Source organism: Oryx dammah, unplaced genomic scaffold, assembly GCF_014754425.2.
Source record: "Oryx dammah isolate SB20612 unplaced genomic scaffold, SCBI_Odam_1.1 HiC_scaffold_2, whole genome shotgun sequence".
Taxonomy (NCBI): Eukaryota; Metazoa; Chordata; class Mammalia; order Artiodactyla; family Bovidae; genus Oryx; species Oryx dammah.
In genome coordinates, this window is record NW_024070186.1 from 12,964,432 (window position 1) to 12,986,631 (window position 22,200).

At 51.8% G+C, this 22,200-nt stretch overlaps 1 protein-coding gene across 4 annotated transcripts in view; it reads right to left on the reverse strand.

The window, feature by feature from the left end:
- Positions 1-15,957, reverse strand: part of TRPM2 (transient receptor potential cation channel subfamily M member 2) — a 51,584-nt gene extending 35,627 nt beyond the window's left edge. For 2 of the 4 annotated variants that reach the window (XM_040231640.1, XM_040231630.1), the window contains exons 1-4: positions 15,732-15,957; positions 5,513-5,772; positions 4,757-4,845; positions 126-294 (exon numbers count right to left, since the gene is read on the reverse strand). In XM_040231640.1, the coding sequence (XP_040087574.1) occupies positions 126-294; positions 4,757-4,845; positions 5,513-5,686 (432 nt within the window). In that variant the 5' untranslated portion in view covers positions 5,687-5,772; positions 15,732-15,957. Of the gene's footprint in view, positions 1-125; positions 295-4,756; positions 4,846-4,933; positions 5,023-5,042; positions 5,178-5,512; positions 5,773-15,731 lie in introns of those variants that run through there. The other 2 variants (XM_040231650.1, XM_040231658.1) reach the window with 2 other exon arrangements.
- Between the last annotated feature and the right edge of the window lie 6,243 nt (positions 15,958-22,200).

A 22,200-nucleotide genomic window follows, 5' to 3' on the forward strand; every position in this document is an offset into this window, starting at 1 on the left:
CACCCACAGCACTGGGCAGGTGGGTTCTGCAGCCTCTCACTCCCTCCCTAAGGAGGTCCGGCCACCGCAGTCACCTACGGTGGGCTCTGGTCCATAGTAAGAACAATGGGGTCATGGAAACCAACCTTTCCCGCTTTCTGGCCCAAGCCCATGAAGACGATGTCACCGAAGGCATCTGTTGGCATCTCTCTGACATGCTTTTTCGGGTCCCACTCCTGGCCCTGGAAGGTGTGGGGCCACGTGGCCTCCTCCAGGTGCTTCTCACGTGGGTAGCCACACTCACACACCACCTTCCTGCAAAGGCCACGGGGTCACCAGGGGCAACTGATGCCTGCACCTCTCCTCGGCAGGGATAAAGGAGGCCCAGCGGAGTCATGACTAGCACCCCAGCCACGGAGTCAGAGGAGACACATAACCGTCAAACTTCTAAAATCTAACGACAAAAATCTTGAAAGTCAGAAATGATACTTTACCTGTTGGAGGAAAATAATTGCACAACTGATTCTGAGTCAGAAGCCAGAAATCAGTGCCAAGGAAGAATCCACACAACATTTTTCTAAAGATGAAAACTACCAACCCAGAATTCTGCATCCAGCAAAAATATCTTTCCACATGAAAGGGATGTCAAGACACTCTCAGATGAAAGAAAACCAGGGAACTGGTCAACAAACAAACCTCCCCAAAGAAGATGGCTAGAGGAAGTTCTCTAAACAAAGGAAATGATAAAAGGAGGAATTCTGGAATATTAGCATGTTGTCAAGCAGGGGATTTTTTTAGACACTAACGCCTAGGCCGGCTGTTTGTTCTGTAAGTGAATATTGAAACATCTTTAGTCAACAGTGTTCAGGTGAGGAAAGATATGTTAAGATATGCTGCTCTGTCTCCTGTCAATAACTTGTTGAAAACAAAGAAAGAAGAATGGAAAGAGTAAAACTGTGGGTGCGTGAATAAACACATTTTCCTCCTCTTGAATTTTCTGAAGTATGTTTGACAGTTGAAGCACAATTGCACCATGACCTAATATGTATGTGGAGGAAATTCTGTAAACAGTTATAATATAAATGGGGAAGGGTAAAGCGTTGTAAAAGGTGGGAATGTTTCTACATTTCCCACAAACTGGTGAATGTCAACACCGGGAGACTAGGATGAGTTCCCAATACACACCGATATCTCGAACCCAGGTCTCCTGCATTGCAGACAGACGCTTTACAGTCTGAGCCACTAGGGAAGCCCATATCAGTAATATGTGATAAGTTAAATATATATAATGTAGTACCTGGAACAACCACTAAAAAGCTATAGAAGAGATATAGGCAAAAATAGCACAGATAAACCAAATGGAACTCTAAGAAAAGTTCAAGTAACCCACAGAAAGGCAGGAAAAGAAAAATAGAGAAATATAAACAAACAAAAAAATACAATGGCAAACTTAAGTCCTCATATACCAATGAAAGGGAAAGTGCTGGTCACTCAGTCGTGTCCAGCTCTTTGCACCCTCATGGACTCCTCTGTCCATTCTCCAGGCAAGAATACTGGAGTGGGTTGTCATTTCCTCCTCCAGAGCATCTTCCTGACCCAGAGATCAAACCCATGTCTCCTGTGTCTCCTGCATTGCAGGGAGATTCTTTACCACTGAGCCACCAGGGAAGCCCCAGAGATTGGCAAAGTGGATAAAAAAATAATAAGATCCAATTATTTGTCATCTACCGAAACCTCCTACAAGTACTGTGATCTAGGCTAGTTGGCTCCTCTGCAGCAAACAGGAGCCTAGGACCAACACACACAACTCGAACGGATCACAAAGGCATTCCACTGGGAGACAAAAGCCAGCCTTGACACATCACCTCGTGAAGGATTCCTCTTTTATGACTTTCAGCACCTGAAACAATTGCAGGAAGGAAGAGCAGATGAGTGATTGCCAGGGGTTATGAATGGTGGGGTAGAAGAAGTGACCACTGGTGGGACCGTGGGGTCCATCTGCAGTATCTTTACAATTTCTTATAAATCTATAGTTATTTCAAAATAAAAAGGTCAAAAAAGCACACGGTATAGGCTCAAAGCAGAAACATCTAGATCTGGGACTAGAGGGATGCACATGGCCCCCCAGAGAGAACACCCCATCATCTCTTTTCAACTGCCACCTCCTCCCTTGCCTCCTTTGTCCTGGTGGGTTGAAATCGTTTTACTCCTTTAATGCCGTTCTTGGGAGGAGAGAGAGGAGACAGCAACTATCTTCTTCACAGCTTGTTAAATTGGAAATCTACACATTTTTTTAGAGTCCTACTTTAGCTAGTAACAGGTGACCTAGAAGACAAGATACAAATGAGACCAAATCAAAAAATCTGACACCAGGTGAGACCTGAGCCCAACGACACCAGGGGAAAACACGACCGGACCTAGAGAGAAAAAATGGGTTTCCCTGTAGTTTATGGAATGTGGCCTTAGGGGCTCCAACTCTCAACTTCTCAATCATTAAATGGGAGAAAAAAAATACATTCTCTGACCCCTCACCTGCAGAATTTGTGAGGGCCAAATAAGGTTCTAGATGAAAGATAACTTATAAAATTTGTGCAGGTTAACTAACCGTGCAGAGGACCAAGGCTGGATCAAGAGGCCAAGGCCCACCCTGTGCTCTGTCTCCCGGGCTCCTGGGTTCAGTACCCCTGTCCCACTGCTCAGGCCGGGGCCTCCTCAGGCCAGGGAGCACTGGCCCAGCCACTAGGAACTCCAAGCCCACCTTCTTCTATGACTCCTTGTGTGTAGGCATGCTAAATTGCTTCAATTGTGTCCAATTCCTTATAACCTTACAGACCATAGCCTGCCAGTTTCCTCTGCCCATGGAATTCTCCAGACAAGAGTATTGGAGTGGGTTGCCATACCCTCCTCCAGGGGATCTTTCCGACACAGGGATAGAAATTGCATCTCTTCTGTCTCCTGCATTGGGAAATTGGTTGTTTACCACTACCGCCACCTGGGAAGCTCTCATGACCCCTTGGGGGACCCAAATCACTTTTAGACCTGTAGGGCTCCCCTGAGCACCACCCGTGAGCACCTCCATTCAGGAAGGAGGAAGCTGGGTCCAAGGTGGGGAAGGGGACCACCAGGACAAGGACTCCGTCTTGCATCCTTGCCCAAGGCCACCCCAAACTTTCTCATAAATTGTAACAGCCTAGAATAGACCACACCCTCCCCTCCTCTCTTTCAACCATCCCCCAGTGAGACTAGGTCTTCAATCAACAGAGTGTTCCCAAGCCTGATACAGAGCAGGAAACTACAGATTGTTGACCCAGAAGCTGAATAATCAGAGAACTTTCACAGCACTCTTGGCCCATGTGGGTAAGTGGGGCTCCGCCCCCTTTCCCCTCCCCTCACCAGCATGAGGAAGAAGCTGCCACAGGGAGTTATGCACACTCAAGTAACAGCCCGCCCCACCTCCCCCCAACCCCTACACAGCCCCCATGGCTGTTCCTCGCATGGGTCCTGGTACCAAGAAAGGTGTTTCAGAAGTTTCAGAGCCAAGCATATCCTGAGCACCATTCCTTCAAAGAGGGACAGAAACACTGAACAAGGAAGGAGCCCCATTTCTGTCTCAGATACAAACTGTACCCCAACCCTCACTGACCCCTGTGGATGTTTCTCTGCTATTTGTTCAGAATTCAGAGGACAGGAGGGGCTGAGGTTGGACAGATGGCACCCCTTGAACCTCTACCAACTAGACCCGGGCTCCACAATAACCTTCTTCAAAGGGTTTTGGAGCCAATGATTCCTGCAAGGAAACCTGGGGCTACTGTTGTAAGCCTACTTTAAAAACTAAAATCGGAGACCTCAGTGCAAAGCCCTCTGCACATGGTCAGAGCAATCGGCCTAAACTTGAACTCTGATCACTACTGAATACAACCTTGAGGCTGTCAGCTGGATCATGATGGCAAACTTCTCTGATGCGGGGGTCCCCCATGGCCTCCGAGAAGGAAGAGGGGCTGTCGTCTGAAGAGGAGCCAAGCTGGAGCGTGAACCCCCAAATGGGGCACTTTTTGTGACAACATCCCAGGCACATCCCAGGAGGAACAGCATCATCGTCAGTGATCATGCACCTCTGGCTCCAGATTATCATCCTCTTCCATCACCCAGACACGGCATGCCCCTCCCCTCTGTGTTGTTCACAGTCTGAGCTGGACGCTGGCTATCTGTCCAGTGGGGAAGTAATAAAGTGACTCAGCCACGGTCAGAGCTCAGAACTCATCTGAGAAAACCACAAAGCCACATAATAGCAGCGCAGCAGCAAAGACAAATAGAGAGTGTGGTGGAGGGAGGGGTTACATCCTGGGTGTGGTCAAGGAGGGCTCCATGGTGGAGGTGGCATCACCAGGTGACAAAGGAGCAGAAGTGAGGCCTGTTTCCTGCAGAGTGAGGACTAGGGTGTATCTGGAGGGGAATGCTCCGAGCACCCCAGGCTGGAATATACACTGGAACCGTCCCCTGCTGAGACTCGGTCAGCCCTGCCCTGGTCAGCTACTCCATGTGGGAACAGGGAAAGAAATGTGTTAGTCGGTCAGTCATGTCTGACTCTGTGACCCCATAGACTATAACCCACCAGGCTCCTCTGTCCATGGGATTCTCCAGGCCAGCATACTGGAGTGGGTTGCCACTCCCTTCTCCAGGGGATCTTCCCAACCCAGGGATCAAACCCGGGTCTCCTGCAATGCAGGCAGATTCTGTACTGTCTGAACCACCAGTGGGAACAGAACAAGCCACTCACCCAGCGTCAGACAGTTTGGAGCTTTCCACAAAGTGTATGCATTCTTTCTTCTTGATGTTGTCAGGAATCCATGAACTCAGGTTTTCTTGCTGAGGGTAAAAAGGTCACTGAGAGATTCTCAGGCAGTTAGATCAGTGCCATTCCAAAAACCACACCCCACACCTCATTCAGGCCCACCCGTGCGCCCTGACACCCTTCAGGGTCTTCCTTCAGAGATAGGACACCAAGCCCTCCCCCACCACCTGCCGGAGACCCTCAGATGCAGACCCCAGAGGGAGGAGGGAACCTGGGGAACCGCTCCTCCCGGGCCCCTGGGATTCCACAGCCCTTTACAGTTTGTAGGTCAGCACTGCCTTTCTCAGGAACAGCAGTGTGGTGCAAAGGTGACCACATCCATGGGACCAGGCTGAGACGTGAGACACCATCTTCACACCCAACCAGTGGTGTGTGACATTCAAATGTCCCCAACACAAGCCTGCCTGGGGCTTTCCGTGCAGCCAACCCAGGCCTCAGCTGGTGCCCGGGCCTTCCTTGTCAGGTAAAGGATGCAAAGGCATTGCACAACAAGGCGGATGGCTGTAGGGGCTTACCCAGCACTTTCCCAATTGGAACCAGGACAGGAACCAACCGAGGGGCACAGACCTGGGCCCCCAGTGCTCTCTCCAAGTCCCCCCTGCTAGGTTGTGGTCCCCAGCAAAACTAGGTGGTCACTGTGCCCCACCAGGGTCCTGGCAGACCCAGTGACCCCAGACCTACCTTTTCACAGCTGCTGAAGAGGCAGTGTGGCCTCCTGCTCCTGCAGAGGCTGATGCTGCTCTGCTGGAGGTTGGGGACCATGGCCAGGTTGGCCACCCTCCTGGGCTGCATCCCAAAGCCGTCTTCCTCCTTGGAGCTGGCCTGATCCTGACGCCTCTTCGTCAGTGACTCCATCCTGATGCCCGGCTCAGGCTCCGCAGGACGGGCTTGGTCCTGCTACATCAAAATAAGCTTCTCTCTGGCTTTCGAAGCCAGGGGGCCTGGAAGTGAGGTAGGAGGTGGGTGGGCCCCAAGGTGAGCAATTAGATATTTTGAGGAAATTCTCCTAACGTCTCAAGGAGAAGTTACCTTGGCAGGAGCGGAGAGGAGCTAAGCTCTAATGGAATAAAAACAAGACAACCACAGTTTTCGTCCTTGAGGTCGAGGAGACTCCCCTCAACCCCTCTGCACAAGCGCACAGAGATGTTCGGTGGGGGTCCAAAAGGAAGGAGCACTAGCCCATAATATGTCCTGTCAACCTCTCAGAGACCCTCATGCTGGAATCCTTCTTGGCTAGAAGATGCACCCGCACGTAGGGGAGGGCCCTGAGTCAGCCCAGATATGGGCAGAAAGTAGGATAATCAGCCAGAGGAAAACAAAGACCCAGAAAACAGCCCCATATAAGCAATCTAAGCTGCCCCCGCTGCACACAATTCTGTGAACCTGACCATGTGTCTATTTGCAAGCATTCTGTTCTTAATACACGCTTTACTTGTCCCCCTGCTTTTCATCTCTTTGCTGATTTCTTTCTTCAAAATAGTCAAGAACCGAACCACTAGTTACTGACTCTAGCCACTGGTCCCTGGTGGTCCAGTGGTTAGGATTCAGTGCACTCATCGTCACAGCCCAGGTTCCATTCCCGCTCAGGGAATGAGATCCCACTTGAAGCTGTGACACCGCAAGACCACCCAAGTTGAGAAGCCAGCCCCTGGGCTGCTGCAGTGGGCCAGGGGGGATGAGTCAGGTGCTTCCTCCTGTGGGGCCCCACTGCCTTCTGGTTTGCACATTTTTCTGACTGCCCGAGCTCTGGCCTCATCAGGTGTGGGCAGTCGGGAGGCACGTGTACAGCCACGGGGCCCAGGCGCCCATTCATCCTCTTGGGTCACCAAGGGCCAGAGAAAGAGTACCATGCCCACCCCCACTGCTCCTGTATGCCCGGTGATGCCCAGGAGCCCAAGACCAGGGGCGAAACCGCCCGGTCCTCACACGCAGTGCTCACGATGGGGTCCCAGCCTCCTGCGTCCAGTCATGGGTCACTTCTTCTGTTTTTCCAGGAGAAAAGCCCCCACTGCCCACAGAGCTCATTTTGGGAGTGGACTTGCGCTCTGTGACGTGGCCCCTCCAAGTAGAACAGATCCTGTTTTCTGAAACCCTTGCTCTGACCCGGTCTCCATCACTGGGGCCTCGGTAAGCAGTATGACTACTTCCCTCAGGTTACGAATGTGAAAATAAATACGTGCAGACCCCACAAGTTTCCCTGGAGACACGATGTCCACAGTGACATCTCATGACATCACCCATATCACCCAAGGTGTCATCCAGGGAGGCCCCCACTGCCACCGGCTGCTCCAAGGGTGTGAACAGGGGCAGAGGATGGGTCATGAGGTCTCCCTCCCTCTCCCACCACGAAGCCCCTTCTGGCCACATCACCCTCCCCCATACAAGACGGTCACTGACGGTCACTGATAGTCTTTTCTCTGCCCATTGTGGTGTCCAGCATAGGTGGCCCCAAAATGTGCCTCAGAGACGTACTGATTATTTTGAATTTAAAAATTTAAGAAGAACTGACTAATTGGAAAATACCCTTATGCTGGGAAAGATTGAAGGCAGGAGGAGAAGAGGATGACAGAGGATGAGATGGTTGGGTGACATCACTGACTCAATGGACATGAGTTTGAGCAAGCTCCAGGAGTTGGTGATGGACAGGAAAGCCTGGCATATTGCAGTCCATGGGGTCATGAAGAGTCAGACACGACTGAGCAACTGAACTGAAGGAATTTTAAGGATGAGATGTTAGATAGCATCACTGACTCAATGGACATGAAATTAAGCAAACTCCAGGAGATGGTGAAAAACAGGGAAGCCTGGCGTGCTGCAGTCTATGGGGTAACAAAGTTGGATACTACTTAGCAACTGAACAATGACAAAAATTCCTTAAGAGACAACCAATGAAAGAGGGACACTCTTACCCTCCCTTCTGTCTCCTTGGGAGCAGGGCATAAACCTCTCCTGTGAGAGGTGCACCCCTGCACCCAGAGACAGAAGGACCCTATCACCAGAGATGCAGACTTGGGGCCAAGAAGCCTGTGTAAACCAACCTCGCGACTTCTTTCATCGACTAAAGCCCAAACTCTTTAGATCCTCCACTCACTGGGTACCCCAAACTCAAGTTTCACTGCCCTGTCGATTCTTCACTGGTGTATTGTTTCTTTTTCTAAATAGTATAAAAGCTGCCTGCTTTGCCCACTTCTTAGGTCCCATTCCTATGGGACCTTCAGGTGCACGAAATTAAATGTTTCTTTTTCTCCTGCTAATCAGTCTTGTGTCAGTTTTACTATTATTATTAGTTCAGCCATAAGAACCCAAGACAGGCAGCGGAGGAAGTTTCCCCTCCCAACACTTTTCATCTAGCTTTGACACGTGATCACTGTGCTCTGGTGGAGGGAGGCTGGGATCTGCCAAGGAGTGAGGCACCTGCCATCACCTGGCCTCCCTGGCCCACCCTCTTCTGGGCCATTCAGTTCAGTGCCGGGCACTTGGGGCACTTGGGGTTCAGGGCCCAGGCCACCTCTCACCTCTTTGTCCTCACTCCTCCCCCTGGGCAGCTCCTGCCCCCTTGCTTCCGGGCCAGGGTCACTCCCAGACATGCCCATACCTGTGGAGAGGAAGGGAGCCAAACCTCCCTCCCGTGGAGGCACCACAACAACACAGGACATTGTTTCCAGGAGTGGGTGCTGATGCTACAGACACCTACAGACGCCCAGGCAGCTTTGGAACTGAGCAACGTGCAGAGTGGAAGAGTTCAGAGGAGTGCTAGAAAAAGCCTCCATCACCACGGACAGATAGAACGAGTGCGGTGACAGCTCGGGACAGGGGAGCTGTAGGGAGTGCCCCAGCCTCCTTCGAGAAACCTACATGGTCACCAGCAGATGTTAGTAGAAAGGGGGATGGGGAAGGCCATTCTGATGAGTCTCAGATGGAAACAGGAACCATGTTATTGCAAACTGAAGGAAAGGCAATCGTGTTATAAAGAGGTAAAGAGCTTGGTGAGCTGCTTCTTTCCTGGGGTTTTGTGAGAGACAGAACTTGTGAGTGATGAAATTTGACCAAGGAAACATGTAGGCAAAGTGTTGAAAGTGCAGCAAAGCTTCTCTTGAGTACTTACAGCAAAATGCAAGAAGAGAGAAATGACCTAAAGACAGACTTCTGATCACAAAGGATTCAGAGCTTAGAGAGTTGGAGATGCTCAGCCTATTGGCATGGAAAGGGTTGAGAAAGCTTATTCAGGGAAGAACACAGAGAGTATGGCTGGACTTGCTCGGGACGGAGGTGGGCTGGCTGTTTTCATCCAGCAGGGAGACTAGACAGCATCTTAACAAAGTCAACAGAGGCCAGGACTTGCCTCTGTGACAAGGGAGGATGGGCCCCAAGGCATCTCACAGCTCAGGAGGCAGCCCTCCCAGCACAGGCCCAGAGGGAAAGGGCACACAGGGCAGAATGCTCTCCTGGGGGCCCAGCTGCCCTGTGCCCCTCCAATCTTGGCCTCCTCAGCAGCCCCAGGAGTGGCCTGGTGTGGCACGGGGTGACCCTGTATGACGGCCTGCACTCTGACCAGTGCTGTCTTTGACCAGGGATGTGCACACCCACAGGGCTGGGGGCGGGAGATTACACATGGTTATTTCCACTCAGAGTTGAAGGATGGAGGTGCCCAAAGCCTGTGGCAGAGGGCAATGTGTGGGGCAGGGCTGCCCCAGACCGGGAGAGCCCCTGGCCTGCGATTCCAGCCCGGGAGGGTGCAGTAGGCTCTGCACAGCAAAGCCTCGGGGCAGGACCATCCCCCAGTGGGCCTTAAGGCTTTGGGCTCACTTAGGACCTGTCAAACTCACTGCAGATGGTGACTGCAGCCATGAAATTAAAAGACGCTTACTCCTTGGAAGAAAAGTTATAACCAACCTAGACAGTATATTCAAAAGCAGAGACATTACTTTGCCAACTAAGGTCCGTCTAGTCAAGGCTATGGTTTTTCCTGTGGTCATGTATGGATGTGAGAGTTGGACTGTGAAGAAGGCTGAGCGCCGAAGCATTGATGCGTTTGAACTGTGGTGTTGGAGAAGACTCTTGAGGGTCCCTTGGACTGCAAGGAGATCCAACCAGTCCATTCTGAAGGAGATCAACCCTAGGATTTCTTTGGAAGGAATGATGCTGAAGCTGAAACTCCAGTACTTTGGCCACCTCATGCGAAGAGTTGACTCATTGGAAAAGACTCTGATGCTGGGAGAGATTGGGGAAAGGAGGAGAAGGGGAGGACCCAGGATGAGATGGCTGGATGGCATCACGGACTCGATGGACATGAGTCTGAGTGAACTCCGGGAGATGGTGATGGACAGAGAGGCCTGGCGTGCTGTGATTCATGGGGTCGCAAAGAGTCGGACACGACTTGAGCGACTGAACTGAACTGAGGACCTGTCACCCTGCCTTCTTTCCCACTTCCCCTTTCAGAATGGGAATATTCACCCTCTGCCTGGCCTTCCACTCTGTTCTGGAAGCACACAGCTTATTGAAACCAAGCAGGACCCTATAAGGGGGCCTTCCCAGGGCAGGTGTGTTACTGACATCCTCTGTTGTACATTTCCTGAGTGGTTTTACACGCGTGAAAGCCCCACCTCCACCAAATGGAAGATGTTAATTACTTGATGATCACAAGCATGTAGCCCCCAGACCTACTGGAGCCTGAGGACTGATGATGTTAGCCCCTGAGACCCTGCCCTGTTGCCATCAACCAGTGAGAGATCAGAGAGCCGTGCACGAGCTGATCACATACCCTGTGATCACTGCCCCCCTGCCCCAATGGCCTGGATTTTAAAAATGCTTTCCTGAAGCCTTCAGGGGCTCCAGATATGGGGGGCACAAACTACCCATCTGTCCTTGTTCAGCCCTGCGGTAAACCTTCCTCTGCTCCAATGCTGACGTTTCGGTTCCTTTGGCCTCCTGTGTGTCCATCGAGCACATGAGCTGGAGCTCAGTGCCACGGACCGTCTGGTTCCCCAGGCTCACGGCTGGAGAGGACTATGCACCAGGATCAGTCCACCTCAGGTCTCCCACATCTGATTTAGGGGAGACTTTGGAGTGGATGCTGGAGTGAGTTAAGATTTGGGGGCTGTTGAGATGGAGTGAGTATATTTTGCAAGTGGGAAGGACATAATTTTAGGGGGCCAGAATGGGATGGTCTGTGTTCCCCTAAAATTCCTATGGGGCCATTTAGGAGGTGGTTGGGTCAGGAGGGTGGAGCCTACATGAATGGGATCAATGCCCTTGTAAAAGAGACCCCCGAGAGCCCCCGGCCCCTTCCTTCACATGAGAACACAGGAATCTGCTCCCAAAGTGGGCCCTCACTGACCACGCAGTCTTAGATATCCAGTCTCCAGAACCACCAACCACACAGTCTTGGATGGCCAGCCTCCAGAATTGTGAGAAAGAAATGTCTGCTGCTTATGAGCCCCTGAACGTGGTCTTTGTATAGCAGCCAGGATGCACTGAGACACGCAGTGAGCGGCGCTGGCCCAGCGGTCCTCAGGAGCCGCCTGGCACACCACTCGTGGCAAAGGGGGCTTACGCTCGAGTGGCCTTTACAGGGCCACCTGCTGTCCTAGCCGGCAGCTTGCCAGGCCTCACAATCAGCTTCTCAGGGGAGCAGATCAGCAGGAAATGTTCTAGGTGACAGAAGAGGAAAAGAAGGCTCTGAGAATCTCACAACTGGGCAGCTAATCTGTAAGGGAACCGGGACTCTCCAGGGCTCAGTCCTGCAGCCAGGGTCCCCAGCCTCCAGGATCTACTGCCTGATGATCGGAGGTGGAGCTGATGTAATAATAATACAGAGGGCACAATAAATGTAATGCACTTGAATCATTCCAAAAGCATTCCCCCATCCCGGTCCGTGGGGAAATTATCTTCTATGAAATTGGTCCCTGGTGCCAAAAGGTCAGGGACCACTGTTCTATGGGACAAGTGACAGAAGGAGGAGCAATAAAGGACTCGGTCTCAAGAAACTCAAGTGTGTTTGCCCAGATTCAGTTTTCGGATTCACAGGTGCCCATCTCAGCACACTCACTAGAGGCTTGTGTACATCTTCTCAATCCCAGCTGCTAACAGGTTCCTAGGAAACGTGTCAAACATCATTCTTTACACCTACCACTCATCAGACTTTGAAGGGCAAAGTCATGTGTAACCATTCCCATGCCTAGCCACAGGGGGAGTCTGGCCTGACCTCCCCCTTCCTTCCCTCCACCCACACCCCCCACACCACACCCAGACCCTCGCCCAAGAGTCTAGGCCCTGGGAGAGTCCAGAAAACCAGGCTGACAATGAACTTACAACCCCACATCAAACCTTCTCTGGGGTTCTTCTCCCCAGAATCAAACCGTCAGTTGCTCTCTTCACATATCACCTAAAAGCAAATTTGGCCACCCTGTTTTATAGCAAAAATTCTCCATGAGCAATTAGCAATCTCAGATATGCAGATGACACCATTCTAATGACAGAAATTGAAAAGGAACTAAAGAGCCTCTTAATGAGGGTGAAAGAGGAGAGTGGAAAAGCTGGCTGAAAATTCAACATTCAAAAAGTGAAGATCATGGCAGCCAGTCCCATCACTTCATGGCAAATAGATGGGGAAACAATGGAAACAGTGACAGATTTTATTGTCTCAGGCTTCAAAATCACTGCAGACAGTGACTGCAGCTACAAAATTAAAGACACTTGTTCCTTGGAAGAAAAGCTATCACAAACCTAGACAGTGTATTAAAAAGCAGAGATACCACTTTGCCAACAAAGTTCTGTATGGTCAAAGCTATGATTTTTCTAGTAGTCATGAACAGATGTGAGAGTTGGACCACAAAGACAGCTGAGTGAGGAAGAATTGATGATTTTGAACTGTGATGTTGGAGAAGACTCTTGAGAGTCCCTTGAATTGCAACGAGATGAAACCAGTCAATCCCAAAGGAAGTCAATCCAAAATATTCATTGGAAGGACTGATGCTGAAGCTGAAGCTCCAGTACTTAGGCTACCTGATGCAAAGAGCCAACTCATTAGAAAAGACCCTGATGCTGAGAAAGATTGAGGGCAGGAGCAGAAGGGGGCAACAGAGGATGAGATGGTTGGAGGGCTTAACTAACTCAATGGACATGAGTTTGAGCAAGCTCCAGGAGATGGTGAAGGACAGGGAAGCCTGGTGTGCTGCAGTCCGTGGGGTCACAAAGAGTTGAACATGATTTAGGGATGGAACAACAACAACAATTAGCACAGGTATGTTGCTGCTGCTGCTGCTAAGTCACTTCAGTCGTGTCCGACTCTGTGCGACCCCATAGATAGCAGCCCACCAGGCTCTGCCGTCTCCGGGATTCTCCAGGCAAGAACACTGGAGTGGGTTGCCATTTCCTTCTCCAATACACGAAAGTGAAAAGTGAACGTGAAGTCGCTCAGTCATGTCCAACTCTTCACGACCCCATGGACTTCAGCCTACCAGGCTCCTCCGTCCGTGGGATTTTCCAAGCAAGAGTACTGGAGTGGGTTGCCATTGCCTTCTCTGATGCCCGTTTATGAGATCTCCTGTAAAAACAGTACTGCCATACTGAAAAACAAGCAAACACCATCTACTCATCAGTCAGTTCATGGTATGTTCTGTACTCTTCTGACCTTCAGATTCAAAATATCTAGGAAGCCAAGGAAATTACAAACTACAGAGGCCCTAGATTTCTCTGGGCCTTTGCAATAGTGTTCCAGGAAGAACGTAAATTCTCATAATAAAATACAGTATTTTTAAGAAAAGTATCAATTTCACTTTGAATTTTTTTTGTTTTGTTTTTGGAGGAACTGTATTAAAGCCAACTGAGTATATTATGCACACAGTTTAAAAATCACATGATTTAACATAAAACAAGAGAGTCAGAATAAATCCACTGCTTGTAACAGGCTACATTCAACCACATCGTGGAATGACTGTCCTTTTCTAAGAAAAAGTCTGAAGAGTAAGTGATTGGGCAAACCTCAGAGAGGACAAGTGAAAGTGAAATCACTCAGTTGTGTCCGACTTTTTGCGACTCTGTGGACTATAGCCTACCGGGCTCCTCCATCCATGGGATTTTCCAGGCATAGGTACTGGAGTGGGTTGCCATTAAGAACTCCTTAAATGGGCTCTGAGCACAGTAAGATTTTTAATAATTCTTTCATAGTTTGGAGTTTGGGGGAATCTCTGGGCTTCTTAGGTGGCTAATTCAAATATAATTCACACTGTCCAAACGTTCAAGAAGGCTCCTGGAACACACCGCATTCCAGCAGTTCAGGTTTGTCAGCCCAGTGGAGAGAGAGCACCCACCTCACACAACAAATCTGCTCATTCTACATTAATCAACAGTTTTCTCATGGCATTCTGCATTTGTTTAGTGTATGAATAAAACATTAAAATTGCTATTTAGAATATAAAACACTGTAGTTCTTACAAACGGTAAAGTTATGCTGGGCTGTAGTTTAGGATACTAAGGCTGTTATTTACAGAATAAAATTCATTGCTGCTGCTGCTAAGTCGCTTCAGTCGTGCCCGACTCTATGCGACCCTATAGACAGCAGCCCACCAGGCTCCGCCTTCATTATCACTACACAGATATTGAACAAGAATGGTCTGTATTCAAAGATAAAGTTGCCACAGGAGACTGTTGATACAGGAAATATGGCTGGAGTGATAGAGGATGCATATTAAAATTCATATATTGAAAAGGAAAAATGTACTTAAAAGGGATATTTAATATTCCAAGAGCATCAACTAGAATTGTAAGGTCATATTTGCTGACATCTCAGTTATAACCCTCCATTTTCAGTGCCTTCAGTTCAATCCAAAAATTGTCTGCAGACCCCAATCTACTGTACTTTATGAGGCCTGTGTTGACAAATGATTTTTTGGTAATGTTCAACATATTGAAACTATCAGGAAAAAGACCAAGGCCAATTTGAGTATTTTCCCTCACAGGCCTAGCAAATTTTGAAATGAATAGTAGGGATTTAGAGAAAACTCTAAAAGTAAATGACTTCCAAGAAGAGAGAGAATCTGACCACTAGGCCTGAATATAGTAACAACACCCACACCTACAATTGTCATCCAGCACAGAACAAGACAAAACGACAAAACGTGAGGCTGTGGCCCTAGAGAGGAGTAGGGGGCTGACGGGAGCACGGGGCCAGTGCTCCCCTGAGGACTCACCCAGACAGGGCTCCTCCTGGTACCCCGCCCTCCCCATCCCAGAAGACTCACCGGTAAACAGAACCATGTGCTGGTCTGGGCACACTGGCTGCGGCCCTGTGTGCGCCCCCTCTCCACTCCGCTAACCCTGTAGCTGCTCCCTGCGCTCCTCCTCCAGCATCCTTTGAAATCCTGGCTGTGACAGCACTTCCAAGACTAAAAATAGCCACACGCGGGTGAGGGGCAAAGGAACCGCCAACCACGGAACTGGGCCGGGAGGTCTTGGGGGCGGGGGTCAGAGGAAGAGCCTGAGATGGCCAAGTCCCAGATGTCCCCTAGTCGCGACACGGCGCCTCCGGACAGACCGCGCCCAGCCATGTCGCAGCGTCTGCGCCCCCCACCGCAGCCCAGCGGACACCCGCACCCGACCAGCCGCCTGCCTGCCGCAGCAGTCCCGCACCCCCGCTGCAACCCCGCACCGCAGCCCGAGCCGCGCCCAGCCCTCTGCACCCCGGCGCACTCACACTTTGGAGCTTGCTGCAGTCTTCCCCGAACCCCAGCTCCCGCCCCCGCGCCCGGACCCAGCCGCATCCCTTTGCCCACGCACCCCAGCCTGGGATCCGATCCTTGTGCCGGCCAGCCCTCCCCCTGGATCCTGGGGCATCCTCCCCTTGATACGCGCCTCCGCAGCTCCTCGGTTCCCTCTACCCCGGGCCGGCGTGCGAACCCACCCGCTGAGAAAGGCCAGCGCTCCCGCGTCACTCGCGCCGCCGCCGCTGAGCAGGACCGCAGCCCTGGCCCCGTGGGGCTCCCGCAGCGTGCTCCGCGTCACGGCCCCGGAGAGCGCAGTCCGCCCGGTCCTGCACTCCAGACCCGAGCCCAGGAGGAGAGACTAGCCCTCTGGAGCGCGGTCCACCTCCCCAGATCCGCTCCCAAGAGGCTGGCGCTAAGGGTGAACCGGAGGAAGCGATTCTCATCAAGTCCTAACCGCAGGGAGGTGGGGCGCAGGACTGGACAGGGCTGTGTCGAAGAATGGGGGCCCGGAGACTGGGTGAACCACTTCCCCTACTGGTCTGCTCCTGCCCTCCCCCATCTTCCTAGGGGCCCCAAGCCAGGAGCCCATTCCCTGTACGGCAGGATCCAAGGCACCAGGAGGAGCTCCGCACAGGGTTCACGCCAGCAGCTGCTGCCCCGGACCCACGGTTGCCTCATCTCCACCCTGGCTGCACCTTTCCAGTCCCCCGACTGGAGCACAGAGAAGACTGAATGCTAACTCCCAAAAAACTGATCGAAGCTTTTCCTACAACCCCAAATTCCCTCACCACAAATCTCTCACCCCACAGCGGCCCTCTGCCCTCTCCTTCCTGGCTGCCACCCCAATGCGGCCTCATGATCTAGGGAAGTGAACAGGGTCCTGTGCCTCCTCTGATTGCAGGGCCAGTGGCTGCCAGCTGACCCTCATTTCCTCCTCTGGGTGCATGGACGCAGTGTCCAGACCTCTGCCTAGAACATCCTCCTCTGGAGGGTCTTTCGCCTCCATCTGCCTCTGCCTCTCGCAAAGCTGCCAGGTGCGTTGACCAAAGTGCCCTAGGTGCACTGGCCAATGGCTGGCCCCTGTCTCACTTGCCCGCCACCCAGAGGTTTCCAAGCAACTTGGGGTAAGTGTCAGAACCCATCAGAGCTCCTTTTACAGCACTCGATCGTTTTCTCAAGGTACTTTGAAAATGACTGGAGTCTCTCTTCCAAGCTGGTTGACACCAGCAATGATGGCTGTTACCCAACAGCTCTCATCTGCAGGGCTGCCCACTGCAGGGGCACAGCGCCTAGGCATCATGGCTGGTCCACAAGACTGCAGCTTTGGTCTGCAGGACTTCACACTGCAGGGGCACAGGCTCCATCCGCCACAGCTGCATCCTCAGAGCAGCAGGAGCTCAGTGAGTGGCCATCACAGGAGTTATCCTGCTACACAGACAGCCACAACCCCTAAGAGGCATCTCAGACCCTAGTCAACAGGTGAAGGAAGCGGAGACCCACCCGTGTCCACAGCTGCTTGTCAGCAGCTCTGTACACACTCTCACCCAGGGCCCCTTCCCCGATGCCCTCTGGCCCGAGAGTCACCTCACGTCTAAAAGCATACTAAAGGGAAGTTAATATTTCATGACACAGCAGTAACTGCAGAGCTGTCGGACAGGCTGGCTTTCATTTCCCTGTATCCCAGGGCCTCCATGGGAACATCACTTAAGGCCAAGTATCTCATGAACCAGGCTTCTGACAAAACATCCGTGCCCATAGTTTACCCCCCTGGGGCTCCTTCCCTTCTAGAAAACCACATATTTCACAAGCAGGTCATGCTCCATTGGCCAGACACCACTGCAAAAGCAATTATGAAACTTCTTTTCCATAAAAATAAAAAGTAGGAACCATAGAGTACAAGATCATCGAGTACTGATCCTGAGGGGTGTTTCGAGTTCAGATAAAGGAAATGCAGGGTAGAGGACTTTGTTCCAGCACAGACATCATGCCAAAAACATAAAGCCCCTTCCTCTGGCAGCCAGAGAAAACCACAGTCACTGAAAAAGTTACTAGCATGGCGTGCGCTTGTGAATAATACATTGAAATAGAGAGGCAAGGCTGTTGGCTCCTTGGAGGAGGAGCTGGGGAGGGTTGGCAGAGGAAGGCAGGGAGAGTCTGGGGGCTGGGAGTCCCAGCCCCTAGACCTGGTCTGTCTGTGGTGAGGCTTCATGAGAAGCCTAGAGAGGGGCTACAGACTTTTTTATAGGGGGCCAGATGGTAAATCATTAGGTTTTGCACCTCCATTTGAACTACTCAACTCTGTCCTTGCAGCCAGAGAGCAGCCATTGGCAAAACACAAGCAGGTAGGTCTGTGTGCCAATAAAACTTTATTTACAAGAACAAGCAGAGGGCCTGGCTATGTGCCAATAACACTTTATCTACCAAAACAGGCAGTGGCTGGATCTGGCCTGTGGGCTGTAGGTTGCTGAACCCTGGTCGAGAGAGAGGATGAAGAGTAGTGGGCCTAATGCTGGAGGACAACATTGTTTTCCTTCATCACTTCATCGATGAGGTCAACAGATGGTCTCCACCCTAGAAATGTCTAATCAGAAAAGACTGCCCATGGAAGTAAGTGGGTGTGGTGTGCTGCCCAGGAGCGTAAAGACTGTGGACACCCTAGTGGCTGAAAGTTCTATTCTTTCCATTCCAGAAAGTTCTACCAGATTGCCCATACATTCTGGAGTGACAGTGATGAGAATGCAGGTAGAAATGACCCAGACAGTCAGGACATGGAATAAAATGAATAAACACAGGCCACTCTTCTCTCTACAAGTCCTTTCTGTGCTTTGCCACAGAGTCCATCTGTCCATCTCGACGGCTTTCTGCACTGGCCAGGGTCACTGTCAGCGGAGGAGGGCAGAAAGGCTCGATCACTCAGCCTGGGCCCCCCCCACACTAAGCACCATGCTAAGTTCCCACGTCTGTTTGCAGACTTTGTGATCCAGGGTGGGAGGAAATCTTTTCAACCCCAGTGGATGATGAGGGAGCAGTGACTTGGAACCTGCCAGAGCTGGCATCAAAGGCACCTGCAGACCCTGTATGCTCATCAGTCAGCCAGCCCACGGGCACCGCCTGCAGCCTTGCTACAGGGAGACCATGTCTAGGTGCTGGGTCTCCAGGGAGAAGAGCCCAGGCCCATAGTCCAGGGGGAGAACAGCATAAAGCACAAGGGACATGATAAACATTGAGGTCAGCAGGGCAGGAACTGGAGGTCACAGGGTTGGTGGGAGTAGCTGGGAAGGCCTTTCTCAGCAGGGTGGATAGAGGGAGTGATCCACTTTCTGAGGAAGTGATGGATCCAGCCACAACAATCAAAGAAAGACATCTGGATCCAGGGAAGAGCAGGTGCAAAGGCCCTGAGGTGAACCCAAGTCCTATGTTCGAGGACCATCAGGAAGTGTGACAGGGGAGTGTGGCACAAGATGAGGGGAGGGGGTGGGGCGCATCACACAGGGCCTTGGGGCCCCTGAAGTGGGTCCCCTGGTCTGATGCGATGTGCGGGACCGATCCTGTGCTGGTGGATCAAACCACAGTGAGCCCCAAGACTGTGGTACTGGCTGTGTCCCCACAGGCAGGAAGCTGAGCCCAGACCCGGAACGTGTCCATCCTGCTAGAGCACATCACTGCCCAGTCTCTCCGAGGGACGATGCCATGTTCAGCCTCCATCCTAGCCACCACGGCCACATCCTGTCTCACCCACCAGCCAGCACCAGGCTGGCTGAGGAAAGAGACTGATGGCCACCAATGGGCTGTCTCCCTGCGGTCCAGTGCCTCACCCATGGTGGGCGCCCAGCGGCCTCACAGTGGGGTATGAGCACTTCCACCCAGCAGCCCACACCCACCACCCCTTCCAGACCTCCCTGCCCCTGATTCTCCATCTCTCTGCTTTGGTCCCCCCACCACCAGAGGGTCAGGCCATCCCTACCTGTCTGTGAGTCCACGCAGTCCAACGTCAGCACACTGCCCTCCACACAGAGCAGAGGGACAGGCGCTCCACGTGGCGGCCAGGCCCCTGGACCTCTTGCTCACCTACAGGTCTTGCTGGTATGCCAAGGTGGCAAGGCTGTTTCCTTTCATTGTTCCTGCACCTGGTAACCTTGAGACATGAGGGTCGTCACCCCAGACCAAGATGGGGACTGCTCACTACTGGCTGGAAAAGTGGTGGATCCGCAGCCCCCTGATCCCTCTTGGTACCATGTGCTCCCACGGCACAGGCAGTGAGCATCCATGGAGCCCCCCGAGTTGCTCCTGTGAAATTCGGGTGTGGGGGCCCTGATGCATATGTGTCCGTGCCATGAGGAACAAACCGTCCTTTGCCTCTGACCCAGGAGTTGCAGTCTCCTGCCAGCACTCACCAAGGAGTAACAGGCTGACTCACTGGCCTGCTAGAGGGATCAAGGGCTTCCCTGGTGGCTCAGACGGTAAAGAATCTGCCTGCAGCGCATGAGACCAGGTTCAATCCCTGGGTTGGGAAGAAGGGACTGGCAACCCAGTCCAGTATTCTTGCTTGGAGAATCCCATGGACAGAGGAGCCCGGGGCAGGTTACAATCCATGGGGTCGCAAAGAGTCTGGACTGAGTGACTAACACCTTCAGCGGGATCAAACCAAATCCCATGCCAGCCCCCTGCTCAAAGTGCTGCCTGTTGCAGGCATTGGCCTTCGTGAGTCTTTTGGGACCACCAGAGGGAGACATTCTGCAGCTAGCACCGAGCCAGCCATCCTTCACCAGCTGATCAGAGGAGCCCCCATGCGGCCACACAGGCTAGTAAACCAGGGCAGGTGGCATGTGGGTCTGGGACATCTGTACTCCAGCTGGCCGTGCTCTCTGCCTGAACCCCTCACACCGGTTCTACTCACTTAAGACTGTTGCTGGGGCCACCCACTGTACAGCAGAACCCAGGCATGGATGAGGGGGCTCGGGCCAAGACTTGACTGATAAACCCTTCACAACAACACATGTCCCTGCAAAATACAGCACACTGGACGAAATACAGGAAATGCAGCAGTTAAACTACTGTGGGGATGCTTTTCTCTTTTAGAATCCCCTGTATTGTTTTTATAATAAAACTAGCGGGGCTACAGCAAAATTCCACTCTTCCCCATTGAATCACGGCCCCTGGTTGTGCCAGGAGTCCCTTGTACAGGCAAGTCCTCCACCAGTCTCCAGGGCCCTGGGCTTCGGATATTGCCGTGACACCTTGGCGAAGCCACCTCTGACCCTTGTGAAAGAAAAAAATTATCCTGACACTTGTTAAAAGGGTGAGGAAGACTTTATTCAAGACTATTGCACTTAGACTGGGCTCAACTCCAAATTCAACAAGGATTAGGGGGATTTACAGAAAAGGAGCAATGAGGCATCAGTGGATGGAAAGTTACTAGGAGTCCAACCTAGAGAGCATATTAAAAAGGAGAGACTTTGCCAACAAAGGTCCATCTAGTCAAGGCTATGGTTTTTCCAGTAGTCATGTATGGATGTGAGAGCTGAGAGCCGAAGAATTGATGCTTTTGAACTGTGGTGTTGGAGAAGACTCTTGAGAGTCCCTTGGACTGCAAGGAGAGCCAACCAGTCCATCCTAAAGGAAATCAGTCCTGAATGTTCATTGGAAGGATTGATGTTGAAGCTGAAACTCCAATACTTTTGCCACCTGATGTGAAGAGCTGACTCATTTGAAAAGACCTTGATGCTGGGAAAGATTGAAGGCGGGAGGAGAAGGGGACAAGAGAAGATGAAATGGTTGGATGGTATCACTGACTCAATGGACATGAGTTTGAATAAACTCCGGGAGTTGGTGATGGACAGGGAGTCCTGGCGTGCTGCAGAACATAGGGTAGCAAAGAGTCGGACACGACTAAGCGACTGAACTGAACTGAGGAGACCTCAAGGGCAGAGGATCTTACGAACGACAGGCCAAGAATATTACATACCACTTGTAAGGGAGGGAAGAGGAATAAAATCAGACAGTGAGGGTGCGCAGAGATCAGGGTGGGGATAACAACAGGATCTTTGCTGAGACTGGGCTGGACAGGCCAAACACAGGACCAGGGTCCAGTGGGAAAGGCGTCCGAGAGGAGGCTGAGTTTGGTCTTGTCACCTCTTAGGTCTGAGATCACGGACACCTGTCTTAAGGTACTTTGCAGCCCAAGCAACCCTTTGATTTCTAAAATGTCTGACTACTTGTGGGGTCTCTGTTACCTTTGACACCTGCCTTCTTTCCTTAAACGCTGAGAGGGAGAGGAATCAGCGCAGCCCTAGAACTCTTCTAGATTTCTCGTTTCAACACTTCAAACCTTCCTAATTCAAGGCAGTTAAGAGAGTTGGTGATGGACAGGGAGGCCTGGCGTGCTGCGGTTTATGGGGTCGCAAAGAGTCGGACACGACTGAGCGACTGAACTGAACTGAAAGAGACCATCACTTCTAACTCACCAGCCTCGGGGCCAGGACTGGGGGGCCGCGGTAGGAGTTCGGGGTTCGGGGTAGGGATGGGTACCCGGCTTAGGATCTAGGACTCGGGTGAGGTCTCTCGTAGCCGACTGGCGCCTCCAATCGCTGCAGAGCTACGTCAGAGCCCTGCGTCACCATCACTGCGCACGCGCAGGACTGGGCGAGCGGCTCCAGGAGCTGGTCG